Source organism: Oncorhynchus kisutch, unplaced genomic scaffold (genome assembly GCF_002021735.2).
Source record: "Oncorhynchus kisutch isolate 150728-3 unplaced genomic scaffold, Okis_V2 scaffold3978, whole genome shotgun sequence".
In the NCBI taxonomy this organism is placed as follows: Eukaryota; Metazoa; Chordata; class Actinopteri; order Salmoniformes; family Salmonidae; genus Oncorhynchus; species Oncorhynchus kisutch.
Window position 1 is genome coordinate 222,964 of NW_022265923.1, and position 23,191 is coordinate 246,154.

The 23,191-nt window shown below is 42.3% G+C and overlaps 1 protein-coding gene across 1 annotated transcript; it reads left to right on the forward strand.

Annotated features, from left to right (window-relative positions):
• Window positions 1-10,699: 10,699 nt before the first annotated feature.
• Window positions 10,700-20,342, forward strand: LOC116372952 (zinc finger protein CKR1-like; the record flags this gene model as incomplete). Its single annotated transcript, XM_031821458.1, has 2 exons — window positions 10,700-11,214; window positions 20,141-20,342. Coding segments are annotated over exons 1-2 (560 nt in total), but the record flags the coding sequence as incomplete, so codon positions are not given.
• Window positions 20,343-23,191: the final 2,849 nt, after the last annotated feature.

A 23,191-nucleotide genomic window follows, 5' to 3' on the forward strand; every position in this document is an offset into this window, starting at 1 on the left:
GTAGCTCTGAGGAAGGCTGATATCTGTAGCTCTGACACCTTTCACCGCTGATGAGGAAGGCTGATATCTGTAGCTCTGAGGAAGGCTGATATCTGTAGCTCTGCCACCTTTCACTGCTGATGAGGAAGGCTGATATCTGTAGCTCTGACACCTTTCACTGCTGATGAGGAAGGCTGATATCTGTAGCTCCAACATCTTTCACCGCTGATGAGGAAGGCTGATATCTGTAGCTCTGACACCTTTCACCGCTGATGAGGAAGGCTGATATCTGTAGCTCTGACACCTTTCACTGCTGATGAGGAAGGCTGATATCTGTAGCTCTGAGGAAGGCTGATATCTGTAGCTCTGCCACCTTTCACTGCTGATGAGGAAGGCTGATATCTGTTTCTGACACGTTTCACCACTGATGAGGAAGGCTGATATCTGTAGCTTTGACACCTTTCACCAGTGATGAGGAAGGCTGATATCTGTAGCTTTGACACCTTTCACTGCTGATGAGGAAGGCGGATATCTGTAGCTCTGTCACCTTTCACTATTGATGAGGAAGGCTGATATCTGTAGCTTTGACACCTTTCACTGCTGATGAGGAAGGCTGATATCTGTAGCTCTGTTACCTTTCACCGCTGATGAGGAAGGCTGATATCTGTAGCTCTGTCACCTTTCACCGCTGATGAGGAAGGCTGATATCTGTAGCTCTGACACCTTTCACCACTGATGAGGAAGGCTGATATCTGTAGCTCTGACACCTTTCACCGCTGATGAGGAAGGCTGATATCTGTAGCTCTGTCACCTTTCACCGCTGATGAGGAAGGCTGATATCTGTAGCTCTGACACCTTTCACCGCTGATGAGGAAGGCTGATATCTGTAGCTCTGACACCTTTCACCGCTGATGAGGAAGGCTGATATCTGTAGCTCTGACACCTTTCACCGCTGATGAGGAAGGCTGATATCTGTAGCTCTGACACCTTTCACCACTGATGAGGAAGGCTGATATCTGTAGCTCTGACACCTTTCACCGCTGATGAGGAAGGCTGATATCTGTAGCTCTGTCACCTTTCACCGCTGATGAGGAAGGCTGATATCTGTAGCTCTGACACCTTTCACCACTGATGAGGAAGGCTGATATCTGTAGCTCTGACACCTTTCACCGCTGATGAGGAAGGCTGATATCTGTAGCTCTGACACCTTTCACCGCTGATGAGGAAGGCTGATATCTGTAGCTCTGACACCTTTCACCGCTGATGAGGAAGGCTGATATCTGTAGCTCTGACACCTTTCACCGCTGATAAGGAAGGCTGATATCTGTATCTCTGACACCTTTCACCACTGATGAGGAAGGCTGATATCTGTAGCTCTGACACCTTTCACCGCTGATGAGGAAGGCTGATATCTGTAGCTCTGACACCTTTCTCCGCTGATGAGGAAGGCTGATATCTGTAGCTCTGACACCTTTCACCGCTGATGAGGAAGGCTGATATCTGTAGCTCTGACACCTTTCACCGCTGATGAGGAAGGCTGATATCTGTAGCTCTGACACCTTTCACCGCTGATGAGGAAGGCTGATATCTGTAGCTCTGACACCTTTCACGGCTGATATCTGTAGCTCTGTCACCTTTCACCGCTGATGAGGAAGGCTGATATCTGTAGCTCTGACACCTTTCACCGCTGATGAGGAAGGCTGATATCTGTAGCTCTGACACCTTTCACCGCTGATGAGGAAGGCTGATATCTGTAGCTCTGACACCTTTCACCGCTGATGAGGAAGGCTGATATCTGTAGCTCTGACACCTTTCACCGCTGATGAGGAAGGCTGATATCTGTATCTCTGACACCTTTCACCGCTGATGAGGAAGGCTGATATCTGTAGCTCTGACACCTTTCACCGCTGATGAGGAAGGCTGATATCTGTAGCTCTGACACCTTTCTCCGCTGATGAGGAAGGCTGATATCTGTAGCTCTGACACCTTTCACCGCTGATGAGGAAGGCTGATATCTGTAGCTCTGACACCTTTCACCGCTGATGAGGAAGGCTGATATCTGTAGCTCTGACACCTTTCACCGCTGATGAGGAAGGCTGATATCTGTAGCTCTGACACCTTTCACCGCTGATGAGGAAGGCTGATATCTGTAGCTCTGACACCTTTCACCGCTGATGAGGAAGGCTGATATCTGTAGCTCTGACACCTTTCACCGCTGAGGAGGAAGGCTGATATCTGTAGCTCTGACACCTTTCACCGCTGATGAGGAAGGCTGATATCTGTAGCTCTGACACCTTTCACCGCTAATGAGGAAGGCTGATATCTGTAGCTCTGACACCTTTCACCGCTGATGAGGAAGGCTGATATCTGTAGCTCTGACACCTTTCACCGCTGATGAGGAAGGCTGATATCTGTAGCTCTGACACCTTTCACCACTGATGAGGAAGGCTGATATCTGTAGCTCTGACACCTTTCACCGCTGATGAGGAAGGCTGATATCTGTTTCTCTGACACCTTTCACCGCTGATGAGGAAGGCTGATATCTGTAGCTCTGTCACCTTTCACCGCTGATGAGGAAGGCTGATATCTGTATCTCTGACACCTTTCACCGCTAATGAGGAAGGCTGATATCTGTAGCTCTGACACCTTTCACCACTGATGAGGAAGGCTGATATCTGTAGCTCTGACACCTTTCACCGCTGATGAGGAAGGCTGATATCTGTATCTCTGACACCTTTCACCGCTGATGAGGAAGGATGATATCTGTATCTCTGACACCTTTCACCGCTGATGAGGAAGGCTGATATCTGTAGCTCTGACACCTTTCACCGCTGATGAGGAAGGCTGATATCTGTAGCTCTGACACCTTTCACCGCTGATGAGGAAGGCTGATATCTGTAGCTCTGACACCTTTCACCGCTGATGAGGAAGGCTGATATCTGTAGCTCTGACACCTTTCACCGCTGATGAGGAAGGCTGATATCTGTAGCTCTGACACCTTTCACCGCTGATGAGGAAGGCTGATATCTGTAGCTCTGACACCTTTCACCGCTGATGAGGAAGGCTGATATCTGTAGCTCTGACACCTTTCACCGCTGATGAGGAAGGCTGATATCTGTAGCTCTGACACCTTTCACCGCTGATGAGGAAGGCTGATATCTGTAGCTCTGACACCTTTCACAGCTGATGAGGAAGGCTGATATCTGTAGCTCTGTCACCTTTCACCGCTGATGAGGAAGGCTGATATCTGTAGCTCTGACACCTTTCACCGCTGATGAGGAAGGCTGATATCTGTAGCTCTGACACCTTTCACCGCTGATGAGGAAGGCTGATATCTGCAGCTCTGACACCTTTCACCGCTGATGAGGAAGGCTGATATCTGGAGGATGCAGTGGGATTGAGACACGGCCTATATACAAGATATCTGTAGCTTAGACAGACTGATTCTTATGGGGAATGTTGTGTTATACTAATTACATTTAAGTGGGTGTGTAGACGACAACTAAGGGGTTTTAACTTGTCTCCTCCCCCCTCATCTACACTGATTTGGACTGGATTTAACGAGTGACATCGATAAGGATCATGTCTTTAACCTGGATTCACCTGGTCAGTCTGTCATGGTGAGAGCAGGTGTTCATAATGTTTTGTACACTCAGTGTTATTACTTCTATATAAACTGTTCACCATCTGGGACCATTCAACAGCCTAGATTTACCAGGTCATTACTTTTTGGAGTTGATGATTTCTTGAGCCGCTAAGATATTTGGTTTTGATAGTTGCAAAATACCTATTTTGAATGCAGCAGTTGTTAGCTTGAATGCTAACGCTCATTGACATGCTGGTAGCAAAGCTAACCAAAGAGCATTTTACTGATTGAAGTTGAAGTGTTTTTTAAGTAGAAAGCAGCTGATTTGCAACGATGGCACAAACATTATATTAAGCATTCAAACGCGAGCCTTACAATTAGAATCTAAATTAGTGTGAAATGCACTCATAAGCAACCTGGAAATGGAGGACATTTTTGCTGTCAGCCTATGAGGACTCCCCTGAGTTTCCCCTCCATGAGGGTGAATTAGTGAATAGCGACATAGTTTAATGTGAGCTTCCTTGAGTAGCACTCCCAATATTGCTCAGAAAATGTGTGGTAATATACAGAATACATTGTGGAAAAACTAAAATCTTCGCTCCCCATTTTTGCTCCATGCAGATATACTACATCCATAACTAGTGGTTTTTGTATTAGCAGGGATGAGTTTCTGCAATCAAATTGTGTGTGCATCGCCCTCGTGTGGCAATTATAGCACAGAAAGGGGACTATATTCTAGCCTAGAGGGTTTTTTCCGATTTACTACTAAAGTGAAAAAAATAACACAAAATATGACTTTTGTTGATTACTGAGTGTCATATTAAGATAATTGTCAATTACGTTTATCAAAGCATTTAAATATTCATTATAGATGTAAATTGTTGTACAACATCCTGGGCATCACCTTTTAGCTGAACGATACGGTGGATTTCTGCTGTTGTGGGCCTTTAACCATCTGTCTGACTTTGTTGTTCACGCAGGAGAGAGACATGACTATTGTGGGTCCTCTGGGGAGCCCCAGCAACATCATGAAGCTGACGAGGCAGAGAAGAGTCTCTCTACATCAGAAAACCTCAAGAAACACCAGCGGAAACACACAGGGAAGAAATCTCACCACTGCTCTGACTGCGGGAAGAGTTACTCAAGATTAGATTCACTAAAAGTACACCAGAGAATTCACACAGGCGATACAGCTCACTGCTCTGACTGTGGGAAGAAATTCACCTCTTCAGCAGACCTAAAAAGACATGAGAGAATCCATACAGGAGAGAAACCTTTTAGCTGTGATCAATGTGGGAAGAGATTTACGCACTCAAGCTGCCTGAAGGTACATCAGAGAACACACACTGGAGAGAAACCTTATAGCTGTGATCAATGTGAGAAGAGATTTGTCACATCTAGCCGTCTGACTATACACCAGAGAACACACACAGGAGAGAAACCTTATAGCTGTGAGCAATGTGGGAAACGTTTTAATGTTCGAAGCGGCCTGAAAACACACCAGACAACACACACAGGGGAGAAATCTTTTAGTTGCTCTGACTGCGGGAAGACCTTTTCAAAATTATATACATTACAATTACACCGGACAATTCACACTGGGGAGAAACTTTATAGATGTAATCAATGTAGGAAGAGTTTTAATCACTCTAGCTTGCTGAAGGTACATCAGAGAACACACACAGGAGAGAAATCTTTTATAGCTGTGATCAATGTGGGAAGAGATGTGGTACATCTAGCAGTCTGACTATACACCAGAGAACACACACAGGAGGCATATCGTACAATGTGGGAAAATGCTTACATCTAGCCATCGGACTGTTCACCAGCAGACACACGAGAGAACCCTTGTAACTGTAATCAATGTGGGAAGAGTTTTACTCAGCCAAACATCCTGATATCACACCAGAGAATACAGGAGAGACACCTCGTAGCTGTGATCGATGTGGAAAGAGAGACACTGGTAAAGTATCTCTGATTAAACTTCAGAGAAAATACATATATGAAGGAGTTGTTTCATGACATCAATACGATAATGTCACAATGTAGAATGTTTTAACATTGTAGTAGGAGTATTGTAATGATGTCATAATGTAGAATGTTTTAACATTGTAGTAGGAGTATTGTAATGATGTCATAATGTAGAATGTTTTAACATTGTAGTAGGGAGTATTTTAATGATGTCATAATGTAGAATGTTTTAACATTGTAGTATAAGAATTCTAATGATGTCACAATGTAGAACCCTAAACGTTTGTCTCCTGTTCTATTGATTTCAACATGATATGGATATTAGCCTCAGGGGGAAAATCCAGGCTCTGAATTGAAAGAGTACTATTTATGTGATTAACAAAAAGTGTTGCGTTACACTTATCTCGTTGGTGATCCACTTGAATCAAAATGCAACACTTCAAAATGTAGCTAGCTATTTTCTACCAATTGTCCTCTAACCAGTGATGTACACATTATTCCCAGATTCCGTGTGGAGTTTGAGCTGTTCGTTTTAACGGGACGTGAAACCTCATCTCCGCCCTCTCGCGCAATTGATTTCAACTTGATATCGAAATGAGTGATGACAAAAAATGTGTTGCGTTTCTCTTCGTTTTAGCGACCCCTACATTTAAATGCACCACTCAAAAATGTAGCCGACTGTCTTCTGCAGGTTGTCCTCTAACCAGGGAGGTAAAATATATCTCCCATTTCCATGTGTTTTTTTTATTTTTATAGTTGTGTTCGTTTTAACAGCACGTACAACCTGATTTCCCCCCTAAATCGATATCAGTGATTTATTGTTGTTTTTGGTGTAATCGTGTAACATTTAGTAATCATAATTATTTATGCAACCAACTGACATTTTTTTTGTTTACTAACAATGTAGTAAAACTATATTATATTTTGTGTTGGGTATTACATCCTATTCTTACTATTTTAATCAATGTCATGTCCTTAGAATGCTCATTAGTCTTTCAGTTTTTATTGTTATTCCTAATGTTTGTTGTGGTGTAAATATTTAGTGTCGTTTTTATTTTCATCGTTTTTATTTGTTTGTTTTTTCCTGTGAAGCGCATTGCGTTGCATCCATGTCTGAAATGTGCTGTATAAATAAAGCTTGATTTGAACATATTGTAAAACAAATTAACCCAATGACCGACCAATCAACAGACTCAATCAAAACCAATGATGAAATATGTGCAAAAGCAACACAAATCTTGGTCCATCTCAGTATGAAAAACTGTATCAATTCAGTATATCTTCCACTATGTCTAAATAGTACACGGTATGTCAGTTTACTATCTCTTTTCAACCAACCCAGTACATTCTTGTTGAACATTTTGAAATTGTAGAGTAATATAGAAATACTCATCAACTGGATGAGTCACCATTTAGTTTGGAATCCAACCATGAACTCACTCACTTTTGTACATCGCCTGGGTCCGTACAACTGACCTTATTTTAGCGCCCAAAAAACGTAATACTTCCAGATCAACTGTAATAGGAATACTACTGTAAAGCGGAACTTCTTCCCTTTACAACAAAATCAAAGAGGCGATCTCGACGCTGCCTGTTTTTGCATGATTTACGTAAGTGATGGAGCTTCGCCGGGCCTTTTTTTTAAAATGGCAGGTTGGGAGCGAAGGCTACGAAGTGATCGTGAAAGGGGGAAATATGTTGTGTGAGGAAACAGTTTTTTTCACCCAATATGTCGAACTAATCAACTTTAAAATGTAAATAAAACAAGAAAGAGTTTATGTAATGTCTCATCATATACCTGTTTGAAGGTTTGTGTCGAATTTGAAGAGGAGTTTAGGGCTGCACTAACGTTAGCCTCACACGTGAACTGTGAGTGTCATGATGGCTCACAGCAAAATTAACCATTGATTGAATGAACTAAAGTTATTAATGAACTCACGAGTAATTAACTTACACTCACCATTGATTATGTATTGATAAGTAAATAAATAAATGCTGTTATATGAACAATATTAATATAAAAATGGCCAATCGTTCTTAACACCAACTCACCTCTGTCCTCTCACTCCCAACCAAAAAAATGCTCTTTCCATGACATATGCAATAACATTATGTTGGGTTACATGGAAATGTTATCCACGTCAACAGTGACAACTGGTGGTCGAGATTCAGGGCTCGCCACCCTGAACTTTCCAGCAGGATCCCAGACACCTTGGAACGGGCCAGGGTGTATGGGGCAACTCATGAGGCAATCGAAGGCTCGTAGACATTAAAGAAGCCCATCTTCAATAAGTACGGGTTTGACAAAAAGCCTTACCTCATCTTTAACTGTGATGAGACAGGGTTTGGGGACAAGCCCAAGTCCAAGGAGCGGGCGCTGGTGCAGAAGGGCAGAAAGCATATTTATCAGCAACAGAACACCACCAGGGAGCACATCACCCTGCATGCTTGCGTGAGTGCAGCGGGTGAGAGTATCCCCCCATTTATCATCTCCCCCCACCGCCTCCCCAGTACTGCCTCCTCCCTGGAGGGTCCCAAGGACAACCCTTTATGGAGTCTCCTCCAATGCTATATGGACAGGGAGCTCTTCATGAAGTGGCTGGCCTTCTTTGTGAAGTGGCTGGCCTTCTTTCTCCCAGCCGGGAGAACATGGTGGAGGTGGTGTTGCTGCCATCACACACCGCCCATGTTGATGCATCCAGCCGGGAGAACATGGTGGAGGTGGTGTTGCTGCCATCACACACCGCCCATGTTGATGCATCCAGCCGGGAGAACATGGTGGAGGTGGTGTTGCTGCCATCACACACCGCCCATGTTGATGCATGCATCCGCTGGACATCAGTGTCTTTGGCCCCCTGAATTCGGTTTTCACCACCAACGCGGCCTGGGCCTGGTGAGAGGGGATGTTGTTGTCGGCTAGAAACACTTCTCTGCCATGCTGCACCATGCCTACCCCAAGGCGGTGAGCAGTGAAAACATCAAGGGTGGGTTCAGGAAGGCAGGGATTTTCCCCCTTGAACCGGAAGGCCTATGACCACACCCAGATGGTGAGGATCGCAGAGGCCCCCACAGCAGCGACAACCTCGACCCCCACAGCAGAGACAACCGCGACCCCCACAGCAGCGACAACCGCGACCCCCACCGCAGAGACAACCGCGACCCTCACCGCAGAGACAACCGCGACCCCCACCGCAGCGACAACCGCGACTCCCACAGCAGCGACAACCGCGACCCCCTGGCAGCTCCTACAGCAGGGAACACCGCAGTTCCAGCAGCATCAACCCCGTCTCCTGTGTGCTGTCCCACCTGCTAGCAGGTCTCCCCAACCCCGTCCCCTGTGTGCTGTCCCACCTGCTAGCAGGTCTCCTCAACCCCGTCCCCTGTGTGCTGTCCCACCTGCTAGCAGGTCTCCTCAACCCCGTCCCCTGTGTGCTGTCCCACCTGCTAGCAGGTCTCCCCAACCCTGTCCCATGTGTTTGCTGTCCCACCTGCTAGCAGGTCTCCCCAACCCCGTCTCCTGTGTGCTGGCCCACCTGCTAGCAGGTCTCCCCAACCAACCCCCTGTTGACTGCAGCCATTGTCTCCGGGAGGCTGGCAAACGTCCTGATGCCTCCCATCTTGGCGAACAGGTTCGGCAGCAGCAGCCGACCGTGAGGCGCAGACTTCCCCTGCCAGCTCATATAATCTTTATTTATAAACTTGTCCATGCCTTGACTATATTTCCTATTCATTTTGCAACTCATTTCATGTATGTTTTCATGGAAAACAAGGACATTTCCAAGTGACCCCAAACTTTTGAACGGTAATGTGCATGCTATTCCACATTTATTTTTGGGTTATAATCATGTTATAATGCTCATGCACAAAACATTAGGAACACCTGCTCTTTCCATTACATAGACTGGTGAATCCAGTTGAAAGCTATTGATGTCACTTGTTAGGGGGGAGACAGGGTAAAGAAGCATTTTTAAGTCTTGAGGCAATTGAGGCATTGTAGAGGCAATTGAGGCATTGTATATGTGTGCCATTCAGAGGGTGAATGGGAAAGACAAAAGATTTACGTGCCTTTGAATGGGATATGGTAGTAAGTGACTCGCTCACCAGTTTGAGTGTGTCAAGAACCAAAGGATATCAACCTCAGGTGAGCAAAAACTTGAGACTTCCTTAGATATCGTTCACCAACTGTTGTTTACAAATATACACAAGCCCCCGCCCTGTGTCTTACCAGAGGCTGCTGTTCTATCCTGCCGATAGAGTGTATAACCTGCCAGCTGTATGTTATTAATTTCGTCGTTCAGCCACGAGTCGGTGAAACATAGGATATTACAGTTTTTAATGTCCCGTTGGAAGGATATACGTGCTTTCTGTTTGTCCCATTTATTTTCCAGCGATTGAACGTTAACTAGCAGTACCGAGGGCAAAGGCAGATTAGCCACTCGTTGCCTGATCCTCACAAGGCACACCGATCTCTTTCCTTCTCAAGCGAATGATGAGGACGAGGGCCTGTTTGGGTGTTTGGAGTATATCCTTCCCGTCCGACTCATTAAAGAAAAACACTTCGTCCAATTTGAGGTGAGTAATCGCTGTTCTGATGTCCAGAAGCTCTTTTCGGTCATAAGAGACGGTAGCAGCAACATTATGTACAGAACAAGTTACGAACAACGCGATAAAACAAGTTACGAACAACGCGATAAAACAAACCAAATAGAACGGTCGGTTAAGAGACAGTAAAACAGCAGCCATCTCCTCTGGCGCCATCTTCCAATTTACAGCAATGCTTATCAACTGTACTGCAGGGATGGACACGTAAGACACAGAACATTGAGGTTGTGGTGGCAGCTGCAGAGAGGTATTTGGGTGTGCGAGACTTGACATCAGAAGAGTGTGTGTTAAGTGGTGATGTCCCATCCTTTCAGGCTGTTGGCCTGAGGTAGGGCTAAATAGATTTAAATAGTGGAGTAGGGTGGTGGGTTGTTTGTGATTGTAGGGTATTTGATTTATTTATTAAACAAATCAAGCTAAGTATAAGGGAGTTATACTCCAGTCTAGTAGGTGGCGGTAATGCAACATTTATTGGATGCCAACTGCCGTTAAACCACATCGAAGAAGAAGAATCTAGTGGATCACGTGACACGGGACGCTTCTTCAACAACAACACGGCCACTGATTCATTCAGTCGCCACTCGGTAGTTAGCCAACGTAAAATCGAAACATTGAAGCTATTTAGACCATTTTTGTGTGTATTGATCTCGGTGTCGTTTGCTTGTTAAAATTGACACGTTTGTTAAGGTTGATTATACTGAGCCTAGGCACTAGGCTAATGCTAATTTTAGGTAGCCCAACCATGAACTCACAAATATACTCCCATCCTGCTAAAGAAGAGGGGGTCTCCTGGACGGAGAAAGAAGCTCTGGGTCTGAACATTGTCGTAAAAGAAGAGGAAGAGGAGAATATTACAGTGAAAGAAGAGGAAGAAGCTTTCAGAATAAAACAGGAGGAAGAGGAGGCTATCACGTTGAAAGAAGAGGATGTTATAGTGAAAGAAGAGAAAGAACCTTTTGGAGTGAAAGAGGAAGATGAGGCTATCTCAATAAAAGAGAAGGAGGAAGATGTTTTGGGAGTGAAAAGGGAGGAGGTTGAAGGAGAGGAAGTGGAGGCTGGAGATCTGATTGACACTAGTGAGTATTGTCTTAAACACGGACACAAAACTCAGTTGTTGAATTAACGTATGGTTTTAAAGCCAAGGGGTGCCTTCCACCATAGTTTTACAATTAAAGATGTTGTTCAGTACTGTAGGAAGTGTTAAATTGGAAATCTGCGATTGGTACTTCCATGTTTGGACTTTTAAATTAATGATACAGAGGCCTAGCCATTGATTCTTAGAGAATATAACTTAGAAATACCCCAAATGAGCTTAGTTCAACTGTTCTACCTCACCAGAACCCAAACTTAGTGTACTCCATTGTGTGTAAACAATGCAATTGTAAACTAACACTGTATAGCCTCAAAACGTGGTTGAAATGGTCATTTTGATCTCAGGCTGGATGGTCAGTCCTTGCATCCATGGCTCTGTCTATGAATTTGAGAGTGGTTACCTTTCTGCAAACTCATCCGTCAGTGACAGTGGTGGGGGAAAAGTACCCATTGTCATACTTGAGTAAAAGTAAAGATACCTTAAAGGAAAATTACTCAAGTAAAAGTGAAAGTAACCCAGTAAAATAAATTGAATAAAAGTCTTAAGTATATAAAAAACCCAAATACTTTAAGTATCAAAAGTAAATGTCATTGCTAAAATATACTTAAGTATAAAATGTAAAAATTTAAATAATTTCACATTCCTAATATTAAGCAAACCACACGGCACAATTGTCAATTTAATGAATACATTTTTTGATAACCAGGGGCACAATCCAACAAATGAAGCATTTGTGTTTTAGTGAGTCCGCCAGATCAGATGCAGTATGATAAGTGCGTGAATTGAACCAGTTTCCTGTCCTGCTAAGCATTCGTAATGTAACATGTTCATTTAAGCATCAGGAGTAAAAAAAGTACATTATTTTCTTTAGGAAATGTAGTGGAGTAAAAGTAGTAAAGTACAGATAGCCCAAAAAACGACTTAAGTATTACTTGAAAGTATTTTTTACTTACATACATTTCACTACTGCTCAGTGACGCTAAAACGTTTAATTTAGCCTCTATACTCCACCATTTTGGATTTGAGCTGCAATGTTTCATGAGGCGACAGTATAGAATACCCTCCAACCTTTTGTTGCAGGGTATTTATTCTTGTAAACAAGAATACAATGTGTTTCTACATGAATATGGATTCTACCAGGATTACGGATTATCATAAATTAATTGTGAATATTGACGACTAAGAAAGTTAGAGGCATAAACCTCAGACTCCCTCAGACATGCTAACCTCTCACCATTACAGAGGAATAAACCTCTCACCATTACAGAGGAATAAACCTCAGACCCCTAAGACATGCTAACCTCTCACCATTATAGAGGAATAAACCTCAGACCCCTAAGACATGCTAACCTCTCAACATTACAGAGGAATTAACCTCAGACCCCTAAGACATGCTAACTTCTCACCATTACAGAGGAATAAATCTCAGACCCCTAAGACATGCTAACCTCTCACCATTACAGAGGAATACACCTCAGACCCCCTAAGACATGCTAACCTCTGACCATTACAGAGGAATAAACCTCAGACCCCCTAAGACATGCTAACCTCTCACCATTACAGAGGAATAAACCTCAGACCCCTAAGACATGCTAACCTCTCACCATTATAGAGGAATAAACCTCTCACCATTACAGAGGAATAAACCTCAGACTCCCTAAGACATGCTAACCTCTCACCATTACCAATAACAGGGGAAATTAGTATTTTTGTGTGGTGTGATATTCATGCCTCTAACTTTCTCACTCATCATTATTCATGATTCATTCGTGATGATCCTTAACCATAGTAGCATCCACATGAATATAGAAGTGTTCAGAAACATATCCTATTCTTGTTTACAATAAAAAGTGACTCCAAAATGACACAATACATTATTTAACATTCATTTATATTAGGCACAACATAATCTAAAACACAACCAAAACAAATTTGTATCCGACAAGTTTGTTGAGTCACAAACTTGACGAGGACGTTTGCATGCTATGACTATGGCTAACTATAACTACTGACCCTGTATATAACTACTGACCCTGTATATAACTACTGACCCTGTATATAACTACTGACCCTGTATATAACTACTGACCCTGTATATAACTACTGACCCTGTATATAACTACTGACCCTGTATATAACTACTGACCCTGTATATAACTACTGACCCTGTATATAACTACTGACCCTGTATATAACTACTGACCCTGTATATAACTACTGACCCTGTATATAGCTACTGACCCTGTATATAACTACTGACCCTGTATATAGCTACTGATCCTGTATATAACTACTGATCCTGTATATAACTACTGACCCTGTATATAACTACTGACCCTGTATATAACTACTGACCCTGTATATAACTACTGACCCTGTATATAACTACTGACCCTGTATATAACTACTGACCCTGTATATAACTACTGACCCTGTATATAGCTACTGACCCTGTATATAACTACTGACCCTGTATATAACTACTGACCCTGTATATAACTACTGACCCTGTATATAACTACTGACCCTGTATATAACTACTGACCCTGTATATAACTACTGACCCTGTATATAACTACTGACCCTGTATATAACTACTGACCCTGTATATAGCTACTGACCCTGTATATAGCTACTGACCCTGTATATAGCTACTGACCCTGTATATAACTACTGACCCTGTATATAACTACTGACTCTGTATATAACTACTGACCCTGTATATAACTACTGACCCTGTATATAACTACTGACCCTGTATATAACTACTGACCCTGTATATAACTACTGACCCTGTATATAGCTACTGATCCTGTATATAACTACTGACCCTGTATATAACTACTGACCCTGTATATAACTACTGACCCTGTATATAACTACTGACCCTGTATATAACTACTGACCCTGTATATAGCTACTGACCCTGTATATAGCTACTGACCCTGTATATAACTACTGACCCTGTATATAACTACTGACCCTGTATATAACTACTGACCCTGTATATAACTACTGACCCTGTATATAACTACTGACCCTGTATATAGCTACTGATCCTGTATATAGCTACTGACCCTGTATATAACTACTGACCCTGTATATAACTACTGACCCTGTATATAACTACTGACCCTGTATATAACTACTGACCCTGTATATAACTACTGACCCTGTATATAACTACTGACCCTGTATATAACTACTGACCCTGTATATAACTACTGACCCTGTATATAGCTACTGACCCTGTATATAACTACTGACCCTGTATATAACTACTGACCCTGGAACTGACCCTGTATATAACTACTGACCCTGTATATAACTACTGACCCTGTATATAACTACTGACCCTGTATATAACTACTGACCCTGTATATAACTACTGATCCTGTATATAACTACTGACCCTGTATATAACTACTGACCCTGTATATAACTACTGACCCTGTATATAACTACTGACCCTGTATATAACTACTGATCCTGTATATAACTACTGACCCTGTATATAACTACTGACCCTGTATATAACTACTGACCCTGTATATAACTACTGACCCTGTATATAACTACTGACCCTGTATATAACTACTGACCCTGTATATAACTACTGACCCTGTATATAACTACTGACCCTGTATATAACTACTGACCCTGTATATAACTACTGACCCTGTATATAACTACTGACCCTGTATATAACTACTGACCCTGTATATAGCTACTGACCCTGTATATAGCTACTGACCCTGTATATAGCTACTGACCCTGTATATAACTACTGACCCTGTATATAACTACTGACCCTGTATATAACTACTGACCCTGTATATAACTACTGACCCTGTATATAACTACTGACCCTGTATATAACTACTGACCCTGTATATAGCTACTGATCCTTGTATATAACTACTGATCCTGTATATAACTACTGACCCTGTATATAACTACTGACCCTGTATATAACTACTGACCCTGTATATAACTACTGACCCTGTATATAACTACTGACCCTGTATATAGCTACTGACCCTGTATATAGCTACTGACCCTGTATATAACTACTGACCCTGTATATAACTACTGACCCTGTATATAACTACTGACCCTGTATATAACTACTGACCCTGTATATAGCTACTGATCCTGTATATAGCTACTGACCCTGTATATAACTACTGACCCTGTATATAACTACTGACCCTGTATATAACTACTGACCCTGTATATAACTACTGACCCTGTATATAACTACTGACCCTGTATATAACTACTGACCCTGTATATAACTACTGACCCTGTATATAACTACTGACCCTGTATATAACTACTGACCCTGTATATAACTACTGACCCTGTATATAACTACTGACCCTGTATATAACTACTGACCCTGTATATAACTACTGACCCTGTATATAACTACTGACCCTGTATATAACTACTGACCCTGTATATAACTACTGACCCTGTATATAACTACTGACCCTGTATATAACTACTGACCCTGTATATAACTACTGACCCTGTATATAACTACTGACCCTGTATATAACTACTGACCCTGTATATAACTACTGACCCTGTATATAGCTACTGACCCTGTATATAACTACTGACCCTGTATATAACTACTGACCCTGTATATAGCTACTGACCCTGTATATAACTACTGACCCTGTATATAGCTACTGACCCTGTATATAACTACTGACCCTGTATATAACTACTGACCCTGTATATAACTACTGACCCTGTATATAACTACTGACCCTGTATATAACTACTGACCCTGTATATAACTACTGACCCTGTATATAACTACTGACCCTGTATATAACTACTGACCCTGTATAACTACTGACCCTGTATATAACTACTGACCCTGTATATAGCTACTGACCCTGTATATAACTACTGACCCTGTATATAGCTACTGACCCTGTATATAACTACTGACCCTGTATATAACTACTGACCCTGTATATAACTACTGACCCTGTATATAGCTACTGATCCTGTATATAACTACTGACCCTGTATATAACTACTGACCCTGTATATAACTACTGACCCTGTATATAACTACTGACCCTGTATATAGCTACTGACCCTGTATATAACTACTGACCCTGTATATAACTACTGACCCTGGAACTGACCCTGTATATAACTACTGACCCTGTATATAACTACTGACCCTGTATATAACTACTGACCCTGTATATAACTACTGACCCTGTATATAACTACTGACCCTGTATATAACTACTGACCCTGTATATAACTACTGACCCTGTATATAACTACCGACCCTGTATATAACTACCGACCCTGTATATAACTACTGACCCTGTATATAACTACTGATCCTGTATATAACTACTGACCCTGTATATAGCTACTGACCCTGTATATAACTACTGACCCTGTATATAACTACTGACCCTGTATATAACTACTGACCCTGTATATAGCTACTGACCCTGTATATAACTACTGACCCTGTATATAGCTACTGACCCTGTATATAGCTACTGACCCTGTATATAACTACTGACCCTGTATATAACTACTGACCCTGTATATAACTACTGACCCTGTATATAACTACTGACCCTGTATATAACTACTGACCCTGTATATAACTACTGACCCTGTATATAGCTACTGATCCTGTATATAACTACTGACCCTGTATATAACTACTGACCCTGTATATAACTACTGACCCTGTATATAACTACTGACCCTGTATATAACTACTGACCCTGTATATAACTACTGACCCTGTATATAGCTACTGATCCTGTATATAACTACTGACCCTGTATATAACTACTGACCCTGTATATAACTACTGACCCTGTATATAACTACTGACCCTGTATATAACTACTGACCCTGTATATAGCTACTGATCCTGTATATAACTACTGACCCTGTATATAACTACTGACCCTGTATATAACTACTGACCCTGTATATAACTACTGACCCTGTATATAACTACTGACCCTGTATATAACTACTGACCCTGTATATAGCTACTGATCCTGTATATAACTACTGACCCTGTATATAACTACTGACCCTGTATATAGCTACTGACCCTGTATATAACTACTGACCCTGTATATAACTACTGACCCTGTATATAACTACTGATCCTGTATATAACTACTGACCCTGTATATAACTACTGACCCTGTATATAGCTACTGACCCTGTATATAGCTACTGACCCTGTATATAACTACTGACCCTGTATATAACTACTGACCCTGTATATAACTACTGACCCTGTATATAGCTACTGACCCTGTATATAGCTACTGACCCTGTATATAATATCTATCTCAGTAATTGGAACACCCCCCCCCCCCCCCCCTCCATACATACAGAGACCCATGGTCTTTGTTACAATCATAATATATACATGTGTGATTGCAGGTCTGCAGGATGAATGGTAATCACACTGTAATGTTAGATAACGGACTTGACGAGGACGTTTGCGTGGGACCAAACACTGCGCGTTTGACTACTCTGATACACGTACAGGCCTAAGTGAATTTGTCCAAGTACTCATGACACCTTTATAAATGGCGGAGACTAGACGCACATCGTGATTTAATTTCTAAATGGTAAAACCGATATGGTCATTTCCATGTGAGAGGCCCTGTGAGAGGCCCTGTGAGAGGCCCTGTGAGAGGCCCTGTGAGAGGCCCTGTGAGAGGCCCTGTGAGAGGCCCTGTGAGAGGCCCTGTGAGAGGCCCTGTGAGAGGCCCTGTGAGAGGCCCTGTGAGAGGCCCTGTGAGAGGCCCTGTGAGAGGCCCTGTGAGCACCAACGAGAAGTTCCTGTCAACGTGGGTATCAAATGAAAGCTAAAATATTGTATTCTGTTATTAAGGACTATATAAATGTCAACCATTTTCCATCCCTATACATTAGGAATAAGTATAAGGCAGTGATTTATTGTCAAACAGATGAAAAGGGGAACCTTAGAGAACCCTAGAGGACCTCTGAGACCCCATAGAACGTATCAGAAATACATCAAAACACAATATTGAAGTAAAGGCCAACTGATATCAACACTTATATTTAGTTATATTATATATCTTTTTTCTGCCACTTTGAAATGGAATTGTTTGTGTTTTTTTAAAACTATTTTGCAGATATGAAGCAAACAGTCAATCATCATATCAGACATATCAGTTTTATCTAATGTTTCTTCGTCAGATTTTTTAGCTTATCCTTGGTCTGGCTAGAATTAGTTGTTGATCTTGTTGTTGTGCATATAGGGAAATATAAGCCTACATTTTCATGGTTGTTTGATCAATAGGACTGTAAAGTTCCCAAATGTAAAGAGGACTCCCTTGGTGTTTCCATAGTTACAGAAATCCATTCAGTTGCATTTTGTGGCTTTTTGCCAAATGTGTTCTAATGATCTACAGTTGGAAACACACAGTCCAGTTCAAAGTGAATGATGTCAGGGCCCGTGTAGCAAATGACTCGTTTGTATAAAGATCGACTGTAGCTCTGATTGGCTATAGTGCACCGTGTAGACTCTGGGTCCTACCTGTAAACACACAGTCCAGTTCAAAGTGAATGATGTCAGGGCCTGTGTAGCAAATGACTCGTTTGTATAAAGATCGACTGATTGGCTATAGCGCACCGTGTAGACTCTGGGTCCTACCTGTAAACACACAGTCCAGTACAAAGTGAATGATGTCAGGGCCCGTGTAGCAAATTACTCGTTTGTATAAAGATCGACTGTAGCTCTGATTGGCTATAGCGCACCGTGTAGACTCTGGGTCCTACCTGTAAACACACAGTCCAGTTCAAAGTGAATGATGTCAGGGCCCGTGTAGCAAATGACTCGTTTGTATAAAGATCTACTGTAGCTCTGATTGGCTATAGCGCACCGTGTAGACTCTGGGTCCTACCTGTAAACACACAGTCCAGTTCAAAGTGAATGATGTCAGGGCCCGTTTAGCAAATGGCTCGTTTGTATAAAGATCTACTGTAGCTCTGATTGGCTATAGCGCACCGTGTAGACTCTGGGTCCTACCTGTAAACACACAGTCCAGTTCAAAGTGAATGATGTCAGGGCCCGTGTAGCAAATGGCTCGTTTGTATAAAGATCTACTGTAGCTCTGATTGGCTATAGTGCACTTTGTAGACTCTGGGTCCTGAACGAGACAGATGTTTCTATTAGGTTTTTATTTACTGCAGAGTCTATTAACACACGGCCCCTTTCCCACTCTGTTTTTGCTATAGAATGTTCACATGCCTTAATATAGGTAATTCCCAAACATTCTAAGAATTTAGAATCACCATGTTGAAATTCTAAGAATTTATATAAACATTTTTGAAAATGACCAAATCTAAGTGTTCTCTTGTTAGAAATGGTAAAACAAAAAGTGTCATATTCTTCCTGGGGGGGGGGGTGGATATGAACAACTTTCAATGCAACGAAACAAAACACATTTTTGCAAGACTTATTAGTATGCAAAAAGAGGGATTTTGTTGTAGGCAAAATGCTGTTGTAATGACAGTCCAACAAGTCACTTTCTGAGCCCTACTTCCATTGGCAAACATGTATGGAAATTAAATAATAAAAAATACATAAGTCATTAACAGAATAAAAAGAGTTCATATTTTAGGGTCAGTTTAAGTCTGCTCCTAATGGATAGTGAGGGCAAAATGTATCCCAACACATCTTACCGTTTGAGTTATATAAAAATTATTTGGATTTACCCTACAAGCACTTTGTCACGACAAGCTCTCTTTTATTGAGGGATCTAGTCTGGATTAAACCTCCATAGGAAGACAGTTTTATCATGTGAAGGTTTCATTCAGGTCTCTGTTTAACAAGATACTCTGTCTGTTTTTGGCAGGAGAGAAACCAGACTCTCACTCTGACAGCGGGAAGAGTCCTTCAGGGGAACCAGACCCAGTGACGCCCAAACCAGCAAGAAAACATCACTGTTCCCACTGTGGAAAGAGTTTTACCTGGTTAGGGTACCTAAAACGGCATGAGAGGACACACACAGGAGAAAAGCCTTTCCAATGTTCTCAGTGTGGAAAGAGTTTTACCGTGTTAGTTAACCTGAAAAGGCATGAGAGAATACACACTGGAGAAAAGCCTTACCAATGTTCCCAATGTGGAAAGAGTTTTACTCAGTTAGGGAACCTAAAACAGCATGAGTGGACACACACAGAAGAAAAGCCTTACCACTGCTTCCAATGTGAAAATAGATTTTCACGATCAGTGGACCTAAAAGCTCATGAGAGAACACACACAGGAGAAAAGCCTTTCCAATGTTCCCAGTGTGGAAAGAGTTTTACCGTGGTAGCTAACCTGAAAAGGCATGAGAGAATACACACTGGAGAAAAGCCATTCCAATGTTCCCATTGTGGAAAGAGTTTTACTCAGTTAGGGCACTTAAAAAAGCACAAGTGGACACATACAGGAGAAAAGCCTTATCACTGTTCCCACTGTGGAAAGAGATTTTCACGATCAGGGGACCTAAAAACTCACGAGACAACACACATAGGAGAAAAACCTTTCCACTGTTCCCAATGTGGAAAGAGTTATGTTAAGTCACAGTACCTAAAAGAGCATAAGAGAATACACACACAGGGGAAAAGCCTTACCCAATGTTCTTAGTGTGGTGACGGGATCTCTCAAATAGATGCTATGAAGATAGTTGAGAACAAAGCCTTATGTCCCTACAGTGGAGAGCGTTTTACCATGTTAGTTAACCTGAAAATACATGAAAGAATACGCTCTGGAGAAAAGCCTTTCCACTGCTCCTAATATGAAAATACTTTTGCCAGGTTAGGGAGTCTGAAGTCACATGAGTGGACTCAGAGAAGAGGAGCACTACTACTGGTCCTGCTGTGGAACATGTTTTAACCAGTCAGAGAAGAGGAGCACTACCACTGGTCCCGCTGTGGAACATGTTTTAACCAGTCAGAGAAGAGGAGCACTACCACTGGTCCCCCTGTGGAACATGTTTTAACCAGTCAGAGAAGAGGAGCACTACCACTGGTCCCCCTGTGGAACATGTTTTAACCAGTCAGAGAAGAGAAGCACTACCACTGGTCCCGCTGTCGAACATGATTTAACCAGTTAGAGAAGAGGAGCACTACCACTGGTCCCCCTGTGGAACATGTTTTAACCAGTCAGAGAAGAGAAGCACTACCACTGGTCCCGCTGTGGAACATGTTTTAACCAGTCAGAGAAGAGGAGCACTACTACTGGTCCCGCTGTGGAACATGTTTTAACCAGTTAGAGAAGAGGAGCACTACCACTGGTCCCGCTGTGGAACATGTTTTAACCAGTCAGAGAAGAGGAGCACTACCACTGGTCCCGCTGTGGAACATGTTTTAACCAGTCAGAGAAGAGGAGCACTACCACTGGTCCCCCTGTGGAACATGTTTTAACCAGTCAGAGAAGATGAAATCACACGAGAGAAGAGTCTGTGTTCTGTTTTTTGACTGAGAATTTGGGTTTTTGTTTATGCCACCTGAAATCAAATAGTTTATATGAAATCTTCCTTAAAGAAAGAAATAGGCCTACTTTTGTTTTTTTTCCTCTTGAGACATTAAAAATAGCTCAAAGTCTGGCTAGGTTGGGTGGGAGGTAACCCAATGGGTATGTCTGGGTAGAATGGTGGGAGGTAACCCAATGGGTATGTCTGGGTAGAATGGTGGGAGGTAACCCAATGGGTATGTCTGGGTAGAATGGTGGGAGGTAACCCAATGGGTATGTCTGGGTAGAATGGTGGGAGGTAGCCCAATGGGTATGTCTGGGTAGAATGTTGGGAGGTAACCCAATGGGTATGTCTGGGTAGAATGGTGGGAGGTAACCCAATGGGTATGTCTGGGTAGAATGGTGGGAGGTAGCCCAATGGGTATGTTTGGGTGAGAGGTAACACAATGGGTTTGTCTGGGTAAACAATATGACCTGGTGTATAGAACAGGATTACACAGTTCCCATTAGTTACTGGTGACATGCCGTTGGCCTGGGGGTAGGTTTATGACAGTCATAAATACCTCTTCCCCCCTTTTTCCTCTCCCTACCCTACTGATGTGAAATTTGAAAACCCCTTGGTTAACATAGAGATTCTGGGAATATCAGTATGTGGGGGGAAATGAACTATATTCTGGTAATCTGACCAATTGAACATATGCAGTGGTACTTAATGAATATGATGTCAGTTCCGTTGTCATCTGAGACATTCTCATCAATGATAAGATGACATAAACTCTACAGTGGAAAGTCTACACATTGTAGTTATCGGATTCACATGGAATTGTCGTTCAATTTAAATGTTTGAATATAAAAATTATTGGTATAGGAAGGGAGAGGAGGGCGTGTTATTAAATGTAAATTTAGCTTCCAAATGAGAGATTTGGGTTTTCATAAGGTTAGTCCTCTGCTCAATCAGTGGCCCCGCCCATGTGAAGTGACATTGGTTATAAACTATGAAACACGCCCTCCTCTCCCTTCCTATATAAAGCCTTCATAAGGTTCATAAGGGCTCTGCTCAACCAGCGGCCCGGCACCCCTGTGAAGGGAAATGCGTATAAAACATTTCAAACACGCCCTCCTCTCCCTTCCTGTATAAAGCCTTGATGACTAAATGTAACCTCCTGTTCCGAGGATGTGAGGACGACGGTCCGATGTCAGAATGGTTCAGATAACGAAGCCACAGAACGAAGCCAACATCAGCGTGAGCTTTGGTTGCGAATGGTATGAACTTTGAACTCTTATTCACTACAGAAGTGATGCATACTAGCCGTTGAGTTAGCAACAGCAGCTGCAAACGAGGGTTAGGAAGGAACAGACAGAGTATCCCATCTATCACACAACGACGTTACTACAACGTAACCAATTGACCACCAGAGACATTCTTCAAAGTACTCGGTTTGGCAACACG